Below are 14,317 nucleotides of genomic sequence, written 5' to 3'. Positions count from 1 at the left end.
GTCCGAACCCTAAAATAGCCCCCTCGGGAATCCCGGCAATCCCCCCTCAAACAAACATCCACTCACCGTCTTAGCGCAGCAGAGGCTGGAGAGGCCGATGCGGCCCTGATCCGTAAACCACAGGTAGACCAGGTACAGCGGGGCACACACCCACAGGTAGATACAGGGGAACCACACCAGCACCGTGTGCTGGAAGCACTGGGTCAGGTCTGGGTGGGGAGTGTACCATGTCAGGTTCCAATCCTGCAAGACAAATGGGACACAAAATACCAAATAAGACAACCTGACATAGTAAGAAGCATGTCTTTCGAAATCTTTGACACACAAAATGACTAAAGCTATTTGGTTAACGAGAAGAACACTCAGCTGTTGACTCTATTTCACACCATGGCATATACCTTATTGATATGTTTTTGTCCCTTTTGACGTCTTTTGATTTGATTTCTGATACATGCTGGTTATGCAGATGTACATAATGTCATGTCCACAAAGGCTAAGTAGGTTGTGTTATTTTTAGAGCGTGTAGTTTGGACAGAAGCTAATATTTATGTTTTACCTGGTATCCTAGTTTCTTTGTATAGCTCTAAATGTTGTTTGCAGCCTATTTACTTGACCATTTAACCTGTCGTTGGTTGACTTGGGTTCATGCCACTTACTCTGATCTTGCACTTTGTTGCTCTGAATAAGAGCGTCTGCCAAATAATGCCTGAATTCTAAATGTAATATTGGATTTATCTTTGGACACACAGGTCATATACTAGCTACTATACCTGATGTGATTTAAAACGAGATTTGGGATACTGTAGTATAGTGTATTTGCACCCTATACTCCCCCTTGTAATCTTTACATAAACATTCATTTGTAGGAGAAGGGTCTATGATGGATCTGCTGAGTCAATACAAACAGTCATTGACCTAACTATCAGGAGAGGACTCATACTCTCTGGAGCCTTGTGTAAACGGCCTCTCCCGTGGTTTCTGATTAACCTAGCCTACACTCTAAGTTTTCTGAGGTCAAACACAGGTCTGACATAAGACGTTAATAGTGACTTATCCCTGACATGCTTACGATGCACAAAGTTCATTGAAATACAGGTACAGGTACAAGAGACAAGGGTCCAAACTAGTTTGATTTCACTCACATTTCTCTTTTTTGTTTGTTTGTTTTTGCTCTTGGTTTGGAAAAGGACCAAAACATTGATGTTGTTCGTAACGGACAAGACAGCTTTTGACACCCACATCACTAACATGTCCTGGCTTAAGAGCTGTCAATTCACTAAAAGAAGTAAAAGAAGCCTTATATGTGAAAGAACCCCAATACACTGGTGAGTCATGTGCAGATGGAAAAGATTCTGTTTTGGAGTGTTTGTGTGTTTCGTGTGTTTCGTGTGTGTGTGTGTGTGTGTGTGTGTGTGTGTGTGTGTGTGTGTGTGTGTGTGTGTGTGTGTGTGTGTGTGTGTGTGTGTGTGTGTGTGTGTGTGTGTGTGTGTGTGTGTGCGCACGCGCGTGCATATACTCCCGTGGTATCACTGGTATGAAACAACACAGAACCCACAGCAAAGTTCGATGAGAGCACAAACCCTGATGTGCAAGCAAACTTTTTACTGTCAGTTTACAGAAAACAACACTGTTAATTAAAAGGTCAGATAGAATACATTGTTTTTTTTTAAACAAATGCCTCGCAAAGCCCGTGTTTAGTGTGATTTTAATCACGTTTGCCCTTTTCCAAACCAACCGCAGGCTCTCCGTGGTCGCTGATCAAAGCGTTTGGTTATAGGGTGAAGGGATTGAAACAGCATGTTGGGTTCAGGGCCTTTCATTGTGATTCTGATCGGTTCAGATTACCCTGCAGCTTTCCAGGGCTGTGATATGAAGGTTTTCATTCACACAAGCTTGGCTTCTTTTGAGGTGTTTAGGAATACATGACGAGAGTCGTGGAGGAACTACAGAAGGTACGTGAGACAAAGTGGAAACATTGGGGAAAAAATGTTATGTTTAAACATTGACACACTTTGTGAACCTGCTGACCTGTAAATTGCAATGGTGGAAAGTAACTAAGTTCCTGTACTCTACTTAAGTACAATTTTGATGTACTTTTACTTTACTAGAGTATTTCCAAATTTCTATACTTTTACTTCTACTACACTACATCTCAGGGACAAATGTTGTACTACTAAATTTTGAGTTTTTTTAAATTAAAGAAATAGCACTTACATCACCTTTAATAGAATACTGTAACTGCTATGAGAAGGCTATGACAGATCATAGTCACTTTTACAGCTGCAATCCGGGACGTATTTTGACGATTAAAAGGTTATTGGCCATATTCACCCAGCAGCCATTTTGCTCTTATTTCATGCAAAACTTCATACCCCATACAAATGGTCTATAGGTGGATGTCAATGTAGTACGTTTTCGTCACTTACAACCTAATGTTGATGTTTGTGTGTGTGTGTGTGTGTGTGTGTGCGTGCGTGCGTGCGTGTGTGCGTGCGTGCGTGCGTGCGTGCGTGCGTGCGTGCGTGCGTGCGTGCGTGCGTGCGTGCGTGCGTGCGTGCGTGCGTGCGTGCGTGCGTGCGTGCGTGCGTGCGTGCGTGCGTGCGTGCGTGCGTGCGTGGGTGCGTGCGTGCGTGGTCCTGTATATCAAAGCCCATGGGCCAAAGCGTGTTTGGTCTGTGTGTGTGTGTGTGTGTGTGTGTGTGTGTGTGTGTGTGTGTGTGTGTGTGTGTGTGTGTGTGTGTGTGTGACAGAGAGAGAGAGAGAGAGAGAGAGAGAGAGAGAGAGAGAGAGAGAGAGAGAGAGAGAGAGAGACGGCATACTACTACTTTAGAGAATTGAACACTGTTTAGCTTGGTCAAAGACCAAGGTCCTTGGCTCAGAGGGATGTGTGTGTGTGTGTGTGTGTGTGTGTGTGCGTGTGCGTGTGCGTGTGCGTGTGCGTGTGTGTGTGTGTGTGTGTGTGTGTGTGTGTGGGCGGGCGGGCGGGCGGGCGGGCGGGCGGGCGGGCGGGCGTGCGTGCGTGTGTGCGTGTGTGTGTGTGTGTGTGGGTGTGCGTTTGTGCGTGCGCACACGCGTGGGTATGTGTGCACGTGCGAATTTCTGTCTTGCTGTAAAACTAAAGAAGTTTATTTCATCTTTCAGCTTTACAAACTACAGTCACAATACTGCTTTCATCAACAGTACCCAGATGTTCTCCCGTCAACCGTCAACCCATCTTCCAATGCAGACCTCCAAACCTTACAGCACTGGTTTTCAACACCGGGTCTGGGGACCACCAGGAGTCCAAACGGACCCTTATGGGTCTGTAACTCTGAGTGAAATGAATGAAAAAAAATTACAGCGTAGAATGGGTCTCAGAGGATTTTTACAGTGTAGGGTGGGGTCTCAGAGGATTTTTACAGTGTAGGATGGGGTCTCAGAGATTAAATAGTGTCAAGCGTGGGTGTCTGTGGCCTAATGCATATCAAACTGGGGGTCCTTGAAATTAAAAAGGTTAATAATGATTGCCTTATAGGTCTGATACAGTCGATCCCAAGTAGTTAGTTACATTACAAACTAGAAGAAGTGCGCCAGGTCAGGTAGGTTATTGTGGGGCAGCAATGTTCGGAATTCGCTCAATCAGGATAGAATATGAAAAATCGGACGGATTCGTCTTGATCACTTGACTATAGAGATAATGTGTACCGATTTACGTAATGTTTGGACAAAATCTGTAATGTGAGTAATATTTAAAAAAATTGTTTCACAAAAATCGGACTCCTGGTGGCACTATAATAGGGCTGTTGTCAATGTTAAAAGGTGGCATTTGTTCCTCAACGTAGTGCGGATGTGCTATAGAGATACAGTATGTGACTTTAGAGATCATGTGTACCGATGTGTGTGAAATTTGGATACAATCTGAAAGAGTAATATAAAATATATATATTTTACATAAGTCGACCTCCTAGTGCAACAGGCCCATGTGAAAAAATTGGGGCAGAGGTTCTGAATTGCCATCCAGGGAGTGTGTGTGCACAGTTTCTAGGGAGTCTCTAGGGAGTGTCCATACTTTTACACAGATCGGTGCAGTTATAGGTAAAAACACGAATCGTCCTGTTATAGCGCCACCATGAGGCTGATTTGAACATTTTTAAGTGGCATTTCTTCCTCGGCCTAGTGAAAATGTGTGTGTAAAATGTCACGGAAATCGCAGGCTGTGTTCATGATTTGAGGCATTTTGTTAAAAACTGAGCATTTCTGCAAACTTTGGAAGCAAATCTTAGCCAATCAGGATGGAATATAAAAAATCTGAAAGACTAGTTTCGTTTAGTGACTATAGAGATACTATTTACGGATTTGCGTGAAGTTTGGACAAAATCTGTAGGAGTACTGTCAAGAAATGTGTTTTGCAAAAATCTGCCTCCTGGTGGCGCTCTAACAGGCCCATGTGAAAAATGTGGGGATCCAGGGAGTGTGTGTGCACAGTTTTGCTGCGATCATGCCAACGGTGCCGGATATTAGCTGTCCACAGCGGTCCACAGCGGGACGGACGGACAGACAGACACACACACACACACACGGCCGGACAGACGGACGGACGGACGAACGGACAGGGTGCAAAACATACAGTAGTCTCGGCCATGCCTTCAGCCTGGCTGAGACAATTATCAAATAACACAATATTAATTCATATAAAGTTATTTGTTTGCCAGTGGGTCTCTGATCCAAATGGTCTCTCTCTTCCACCCTCAACTTACAGCTTAGCCACTGAATATGCTGTAGTCAGTGCTTTAGCTATCTCTTGGAGAGAAGTGAGCCTGCTGTAAAATGATTTGAACTCAAAATAAACCATTTGCCAGGCTATACACATTACACACACATTGAACTGATTCAGCAAAGGGCAGGTCAGTTCAAAGACAACCTCTTTAGATTGCAATGCTTTCCAGACGTTTACTTTTCAAGAATAACAAGGGGGTCTAGCTACAGTAACTCCCCTGCCACCAGGCTAAACACCAATTTAAACACTATTTGAGTTATGGGGATGCCTTAACCCATTAAGACCTGAGGCTGATTCTGGAAATGTCTTCCAAATCCTTACAGTTTTCTGAAAAACGTATGTTGCTAAATCAGTGGTGCTCAAACTTTTTCATGTCAAGGACCCCCAAAATGATAATCAAAGATTTGTACACATTTTTTAGATTTATAAAAAAAATGCAGATTTACAAGCTCGTAGGGCGGCACGAAGTGACGCGCTATGAGCTTGTATATCTGCTATTTTTGAATAGTCAAAGTATAAAATAACGGTTAAAGTGGTTCAAATTTAGAATCACACAGGTGCTTTCCCAGTCTTAAATTAGAGAGTTTGAGAACAACTGGGTTATAGGGCCGAGAGAAGAGTTTCAAAGTGAGAGAGTACTGTGGGTATAAAGTGCGGCATGCTACACATCAACAGTTACCAGTGCCGGCTTAATGCAAGGGCTTTAGGTGCTGCAGCACAGGGCACACCAACCTTGGGGGGGCCCCAAACGACAGGGCAAAAGTGAAAGAAGACTCGACACAACTATCGCCGAAAGAGCACCCACATTTTGAAGCAATGGCAGCTGAAGGAGCTCTAAAGCAGTGTAACGCGTCGGCAGCACACGCTGGTGAAGTGACAATTTTCCGCGCCGCAATCCCCCCCCCCCCTGCTGACAAAACAGGTCGTAGCACCGGGCACCACGAAAGGTTAATCCGCCCCTGACAGTTACTGTACATGATGTACAATGGGGCATACTAGCACTGAGGTGCTGAATGGAGATGGCAACCATTATGAGGGTACCAGTGTCACAATTGTCACCTACTTGCTACTTATTCCTAACATCAATACATGGAACAGAACAGATTATCTCATCCAGGAACTGGAACTTACAAGTAAATCAAGATGCTGCTGTATAGTTTATAGTGTGGTACTGTAATGTGAATCACAGATTCATTTATATTCCTACATTGAGTAATTGTCAGTTCTGAGGCTGAACAGCAGGTCACCACTGAGAAAAAAAAAGTTTGATATGTGATATGATTATTTAACTCTGAGAAAGTGTTTTATTTGGAGGGTGTTTTATTCATTCTACCCTAGCTGCTTATGTAATACTTTTCTCTTGGAAAATGGACTTGGGATTGTTGTTTCGGAAGGTGCCAAGTTGGACAGGCCAGTCCCTGTATTTACTTAACCCACTGAAACCGAGAAAGCATCTGTGTCATTTCAGATTTTAACCACTTTAACCATTATTTTATACGTTGGCTATTCAAAGATATTCAAAGTTTGAGCACCACTGACATAGAAACATGACATCAAAACTGTATTTCAGAAAACTGTTAGGATTCAGAGGACATTATTTTGTAGAATCGGCCACAGATCTTAATGGGTTAATGCTTTTAGAGACAGATGAATTTCTGTAAACAAATCAATGGAAATGTGTAGAGACGCATGGCCACATGATTAGCTGACTGCAACGTGTGCTGTACAGGACGGAAAACAGACTTCAATACTTCACATCCTTCACATTTGTTCAACAAGAGCTGAATGAGCATGTATGTGTGTGTTAAATGTAAATTGGTTTTCTAAGAAACCCACCCTCTGTGGCAGCCAGAGGGTGGGTTAACCACATGTATCTCTATTTTGGGCAGGTCATAATAGACGGAAACATTCAAACAATTTGAAAGACAATATTTATGTATTTATTTATTTTTATTTATACATTTTTACACGTTTGTGAGCTTGTGTTTGGCTATTTCCCCTTTTTGTCATACAACTTAAGTATAAAAAGTTAATAGACCACCGAAGTCCTGACGTCATTCGTTCATCCCCAGGTTTGCGGAAGTAATTTCTCTATGGAGAATAACATTGGGTCATCTTAGAATCGTCTCATATAAGAATTGTGGTCCAAAAATAAACAAACTGTCCCGGCGATATTGTCAGGGAGGAGGTTCTATATCGTTTATGATAGTCAGTCACTTATATTTGATAAAGTCTGTTTCTGGCGAAAATGTAACTAATTCGGCGGAAGTAACATTAGCGTTTTCTCACCGTAAGTTGATGCTTCATATCCATAAGAGTCAAACCGCCGGGGTCATTTGTTTATTTTTGGAACACAGTTCTTATTTGACGCGATATTAAACACGTCTATGGGATTCAGAATGGGGGTGGAAAACTGCGAACCAGGTAGACAAACAAAGGATGTGTAAATTACGTCAGACTTCGTGGTCTATTAGCAGACATTGCTGGCTGAGGTTCAATCTGTCTACTGCCAGGTTACCTGGGGCTAAACAGAGACAGACGAGTGAGGCCAACTACTATTTAACCTACAGATGAGTCGATCATTAATTGCTCACTCGCATGCTGCTTTGTGTGTACGTTTGTTTGTGTCATTATGTGTTATGACCTCCTGAAGCTTAAAGTGAACAACAACCACTCTAGTGCAAACTTTCGGGGAGTGTCTTGTAGACAGAAAGAAAGAAAGAAAGAATGAAAAAAAGAAAGAAAGAAAAGTACAGAGAGAGAGTTATGAAGGACAGAGCCAGGAGTCTATGAATCATGAGATGATTCTGTGGTGACTCAGGTATTAGGACCATGCTCACTGTCAAATTCAAATAACACTTCCCAGAATCACTCAGCACAACACGACCACACACGACCACGTGTGCGCACACACCCACACCCACATTTTTTCTGCTATTATAGTAGAAGCATCATTCACATCACACACAATGTAAATGGGGCAACAGACCATAAATATACAGAAGCTGGTGTCTGTCTGCCTCTCTCTCTCTCTCTCTCGCTCTCTCTCTCTCTCTCTCTCGCTCTCTCTCTCTCGCTCTCTCTCTCTCTCGCTCTCTCTGTGAAAATCATCTCAAAACTTCTGTCAAGTCAAGGCATTTGGAGCGCCGGACAGAAAGGCTTTACTGTACATGACACTTTATCCCATCTTCCTCCCCAGAGCCTGTTCACATTGAGGCCTCAGAAAGTTAATTTCCATGCCTGGCTTTGCATCCATGCATGAAGACAAAACACACTTAAATGGTTAATGGTGCATTTATAAAGTGCCATTCTCCAAAGCACTTTACAAAGTGCATTACATTCACCTATTTGCATTCACACACCGACGGCGGAGGAAACCATGCCAATTAAAAATGTAGGTCTGCTATTTTGTGCAAATCTTTGAATATGTATATTTTTAAAGCGAACATTTGTAACTCAAGTCTGTGCTTCATGGGGATCCCTGGAACAAAACATTTTGAGATGGGGGTCTGCGGCCAAATACATATCTAAAAATGTTTTCTAAATCCTAACAGTATGTTGCTATATCAGTGGTGCTCCAACTTTTCCATGTCAAGGACCCCCAAAATTATATGTATTTGGCCGCGGACCCCCATCTCAAAATACGTTCCCAGAGTTAAGAATGTTCGCTTTAAATAAAACATATATATTCAAAGATTTGCAAAAAAAAATCCTTGTATACTGTATCTACTATTTTTTTAATAGCCAAATAAATCTTAAAATGACACAGATGCGTTCCCGGTCGTAATGGATTAAGGGTATGTAACTCAGCGTGTGTATACAAATGGAACCCCGCTGTGAGTCCATTTGTTTCCATTTGTACACGCTCAAGAGTCAAATGAACACAAATCTTACTGTATAACAGCACAGGGTCAGGTACTAACTCACCCAGAGAGGATCCAGGCCACTCAGGCTGCAGAGGTCATCCATTCCTCGTCCACCACCTCCTCCTCCACCTCTTCTTCCTCCACCTCTATACCCCTACTACCCTCTCCTTCCTCCCCTCTCCTTCAGGGGGAAAAAAAATGAAAAAAACTAAACCAAAGAAAAGAAAAATCCTTGGGATAAATTCCGAACAAACCAGCGGGTTTGCTCTCAAGTTTGTATAAATCCCTCTTTGGTTCCAGACAGTCCCAGCAGCAGGTTTGATGATCCTTCTCTCCCCGTCTCTTGCACTGTCCCTGTGTTTCTATGTGAAGAGCTGCAGCACGCAGACTAGAGCACACACATCTTCTTTAGAAGCACAGAAGCAGGTTGGATGTCTTGCTGTGTGCCGACTTCTTGAATGGCGTATAGCTTTTCAAACACTCCTTTCAACCAGTGTATTTGCGGTGTATTTGTGAGACACCTGCTTTGCTCCCTTGTTTTTCTTCTCTTTTCTTCTTTTTTCAATGGTCTACATCATGCTGAGCCAGCATCTTGGATGGGTGTGCAAACACACACACACACACACACACACACACACACACACACACACACACACACACACACACACACACACACACACACACACACACACACACACACACACACACACACACACACACACACACACACACAGAGACACACACAGACAGACACTGCCTAATGTTGGTAGCAAGATCTCACAGTCGCACAATCCAGCTGAGTCGGGCTCTGAGACAGACAGTGTTCTGTATTTGAGGGATCTCTGCTCGGCTGCACTCTCTCCTCATAGGTGGGAGTCAACACAGAGAACTTCACTCTTGTTTTTGCCTCTTTCTTTTCCCCTCCTCTGTCTGCTCTCCCTCAATCCCTCCCTCCCTCCATTCTTTTCTCCCCTCCTCTCTCACCCACGTGCTGTGGTCACCACACCACCAAGTGTGTCTGTTCTGTGTGTCTCTCTCTCTCTCTCTCTCTTTCAGACAGAGAGGAGAGCAGAGAGGGAGACAGCATTGCTCTCTCACACAGACACAGGAGAGACAGACAGGAGGACAGCTGACAGTGAGACAGCATTGCCCTCACACAGAGCGACAGACAGGCCAGACAGGTGGATGGTGGACCTAGACAGGGTTCAATTTACTAAGGGGAATTGCATGCATCTGCTTTTGATCTTATAGCTGGAATAGATGTGGACTTCATATAAAACACAGTTGGAGGAGATCCCTGAACCTATAGGACATTGTGATGATTTGCACTGAGCACACTAATTATTTCAGCCACCAGAAAAGTCCTGTATAAACAGAAAACGCCAGCAGACTGATCTATATTTACATAGTGAAAAAACTTTTTTTTCACTAGTAAATAAAGCACTCTTTGATAAGCCTCGAGTCAGAAGTGCAAACCTTTCTTGATTAGCCACCAGAATGCACAGTGAAAAAAAACGTTTAAATGACTAACAAACACATTTTTACCCGGTTCATGTTTTGCAGTTTTTGAGATAACACTCAATAAAAGGCAGTCAATCAATCAATCAATCAATACGCAATCATATAAGCCTATACTACACAATGCAACTGAGCTGTGCAAAGTGTACATGCATGCTATACTAGTTTAAGGCATTATTCCCCGGAGCTTTGCCCACCATCATAACAGAAGTTGAGAAAGCACGACAACCTTCACCACATGCACCACACAAAATAATTACAGCCTCCAGAAACCAATTTCTCTCTGGCTGCACCGACTGAAACCACACATTTTGTTTAGCTTAGAGAGCTCTGAAAACACCCGCAGTCAAATAAGCTTAGCTGTCCAATATGAAAATCTCTCATGATGACATAGTTCCCAAACAGAGATTTCAAAATCTCACAGCGCTGCTTGAATCCTTTACTGGAGGAACACTGACAACCCACGTAGATTTCTTTATTTTTTAACCCATAAAGACCCGAGGACGAGTCTACAAATGCCCTCTAAATCAGTAGTTCTCAAACCCCAGAAGAGAATATTTGTGTAAACAAAAAAATCTAAAATATTCAAGATATTTCAAAAAAAATCAGAAATAGCAGATGTACAAGGTCGAGCTTGTATATCTGCTATTTTTGAGAACCACTGTTTTGAACCACTGTTCTGAAACAGTTTTCTGGAAAAAAAACGTATGTTGCTATATATGCAGTATAACTAAAATCTAACGCTTTCCCGGTTAAACCCTAAATATTTTGTTGTACGTCAAATAGCGAAAATGTCCAAGATTTTTCCTTGTATACTGTATCTGATATTTTTGACGAGTATGTAATAATCGTGACAGGCCTATCTATGATGTGACAATAAATCTAAAAACATGATTCTGATTCTCGCACTCTGTGAACTCGCCCTGAGTGTCCAGAGCTGTTTCAATGTAGACAACATGTCAATTACACAGTCCCACTTTAACACAACTCTGAAAGATAACTCTTAACTGTGTGTGTGTGTGTGTGTGTGTGTGTGTGTGTGTGTGTGTGTGTGTGTGTGTGTGTGTGTGTGTGTGTGTGTGTGTGTGTGTGTGTGTGTGTGTGTGTGTGTGTGTGTGTGTGTAGTATGCCATCTCCATCTAGTACAGTATATGTGTGTACATGCATTTGGCATCGTCATAGGGAATTTGAAGTGTGTCAGGCCCCCCTCTAAAATGAGATGCTGCAACTCAACGGGCTATCCTCTCAATAAATTCTGACCAAATTCTGACCTTAAAGGACAAGACGTTTTATAGAGGTTTGGGTTGTGTAGTTACCTTGCCATGATGTAACTCCAAAGGTGGACAAGAAATCAAAAATAATTGCTCCATTGATTAGAAATTGATAATTAAAAATATGCTCCTTACTTACATTGTACGGTGAAACAGCTCTCAAAGTCACTCTTTGAGCACGTAAACAAACCCAAACTAAGCTGATTCAGACAATATAGGACATCACCAAACCCAGTAGGCCTACTGTTTGTTTTTTAAATAAAAAAATCAACTTCCTGTTGATTTTACTATTTGAATATCCCGATCTGGATCCGCAGATCCAGTCCGGGTTTTCTTCCAGATAAAAATAATCAAATCAATACGAAGTTGACATTTTTATATTAAAAAAAAAACAGTACTGGGTTTTGTGATGTTCTATATTGTCTGAATCAACTTTGTTTGCGTTTGTTTATGTGCTGAAAGAGTTACTATTTTGACCCCATTAGACCCCTAACCCTGGTGCTGTGTGTGCTCCATAATTCTAAGAAGTGACAGGCACATGCCTACGTTCCCCTTCTCTTTCATAACGATTAGCAGTCAAGTGTGTGTGTGTGTTAAGGTCAAGGCGCTACAGTCTTCTTGATGGATGATGTGTGATAAGTGTACTGTATGCACGTGCTGTTTGTTGGACATTTGGTGGATGGCCTCGGTTGGCTGACAGGCCCCGGGAAAAAAACACACCCCTGTGGTTTGTGTCGAGCAGGGCCCAGACTGCACTGCACCACGCACAGCCCCGCAACCAAGGGACGGAGATACACACAAACACAGGGGGAAAAGAGAATGTTTTGCATGGTCATTTTGCATTGTTCCAGCATGTGTCAGTCAGTAAGTACTGTGTTTGTTTGTGTGTGTGTCTGTGTGTGTGTGTGTGTGTGTGCGTGCGTGCGTGCGTGCGTGCCTGTGCCTCCATCATCTCTACCATGTTTGTATGCACCGCAGTGTACCGGCAGTCATGTAAGCCGTCAAATTGTCACCATAACAGAAAAAAAAAATTTACTTAGAAAATCGACTACAGCTTATCATTTATGCATATACAAGTTATACAAACTTGAAATGTTATACCATATGAAGTGTATCTTATGCACATCCATGTGGATGGTAATTTTGTGCATTCAAAATATCATCTATCATCAGATAACATTTTATTTTGATTGATTGATTGATGTACTTTATTTAGTAAGACATGAGAACATGGAAGTACAAATTCACAATACAAGGTCTACTAAACTGGAAGACTCATTAAGCACTGAGCTTGTTTAAGATGAGATCCCCATGCACACAAATCATGATGACATATAAGAGACAGACAGATATACACACTACTATACAGAATGTCATACAATCAGCTTACAGGTTACTGGTATGAAGAGTGAAAACATTTTACAAGAGAAGAAAAAGAAATAGGGGGGGGTAGGGGGGTAGGTTAAGACTTAGACAGGGGCCATTTTCGAATTGCAGCCTCCTGAAGGTGTATCTTTAGGGCAGTTTTGAAAGTGAGTAGGGTTTTACACTCCTTTACTCCTTTTGGTAGGGCATTCCACATTTTTGATGAATAGCATGAGAACGCCCCTTTGTTGAGCCAAATCTGGGTTGAAGTGCATTACGCACATTCATGTCCTGCAAATGTTTTGTGCATTCATAATGTATACTATTGATAGGTATTACATAGGATGACCTATTGTATCTACAAATGAGAAAGAGAGAAGGGGGTGATCAGGAGAGTGAACCGATGGGAAGAAAGGTGGAGGGAGAGATGAACAGAAGAGAACAGCAAGAGAAAGAAGGACAACGGTTCGGGGTTTAAACAGGAACCAGATGCAGGACAGAGAAGAGGGGAATGTACTTCGGCTCACATGAGAAACTTGTTAATTCTAAATAGGTCAGGGTTAAGATGAGAGAGAGATGAAGCAGGGACCCCCACCACTACATATTCATATTGTATGAAATGTTGTTGCAGATTAAACTTCTTCATAGATTTCTAGATAGCTTCATATTATAGACTTGTTTGACAGCTCTATCGTCAGTAATAATGGATTCATGTTAATGTCTTTTTTCCTCAAGAAACTTGACCTTGGCTTTCACTCTGTACTTGGTAGGCTCTTTTTTCCCTCTACACCAAACCACTATGCCGAAAATTGCATATCTACAAGCCCACAACGCCTCGCAGTGCTTGTAGATATGCTATTTTCAGCTAATGTAGATCTGCTATTTTCGGCTAATGTTCCCCTCAGAAAAGGGATGCTAGGGTTCAAGTGGTTAATGTGAAAAATAAATCAAATCACACAAAGAATTGGCGGCCCTCCTGTAGTAACTCTGAGGACCCCCTGTTGAAGACCCCTGATGTAGACAGATGCCAGGTCATTTGTATAGTTTCAATGTACAGATTATAGATTTTGTTTAGACGGATGATAGGTTCTTGGTTTACCTATGATACTAGATTACTATTTCTATGCATTTGATGTATTACCTAGTTTTTTCCTTGCTCACTGTAAATCGTTCTGGATTAAGAGCGTGTGCTAAATGCCTAAATAGTTTATTGCAATTGTATAAATTGTAAATGCGGCAGCTCCGACACCCTCTAGCCGCTAGAGTCTAGCGTCTCCATTTAGACACCGCCGGTGCCACAATCAACTTCTATCGAAATACTGGCACCGTCCTATTTGGACATTACATTACATTACATTACAGTCATTTAGCAGACGCTTTTATCCAAAGCGACTTACATTAAGTGCATTCAACATAGGTAGGGAGGGAACGAAACTACTAATCACCAGAAGTCTTAAGTGCATTTCCTGCAAAAACAAGCAACCAAGAGTATACCTAGCGCTAAGGAAAAAGTGCAATATATCAGCTACCTACTTTCTTAA

At 42.2% G+C, this 14,317-nt stretch overlaps 1 protein-coding gene across 1 annotated transcript in view; it reads right to left on the bottom strand.

The window, feature by feature from the left end:
• LOC308098492 (multidrug resistance-associated protein 1-like) overlaps positions 1-8,910 on the bottom strand; it is a 59,528-nt gene extending 50,618 nt beyond the window's left edge. Inside the window, exons 1-2 of the mRNA XM_080446873.1 lie at positions 8,684-8,910; positions 67-243 (exon numbers count right to left, since the gene is read on the bottom strand). Of these exons, the coding sequence (XP_080302999.1) occupies positions 67-243; positions 8,684-8,725 (219 nt within the window). The 5' untranslated portion in view covers positions 8,726-8,910. The remainder of the gene's footprint in view (positions 1-66; positions 244-8,683) is intronic.
• Positions 8,911-14,317: the final 5,407 nt, after the last annotated feature.

Source organism: Gymnoscopelus braueri, assembly GCF_963280865.1.
Source record: "Gymnoscopelus braueri genome assembly, chromosome: 13".
NCBI classification, from domain to species: domain Eukaryota; kingdom Metazoa; phylum Chordata; class Actinopteri; order Myctophiformes; family Myctophidae; genus Gymnoscopelus; species Gymnoscopelus braueri.
The sequence above is the reverse complement of the archived record's forward strand: the minus strand, read 5'-3'. Positions and strand labels throughout refer to the sequence as shown.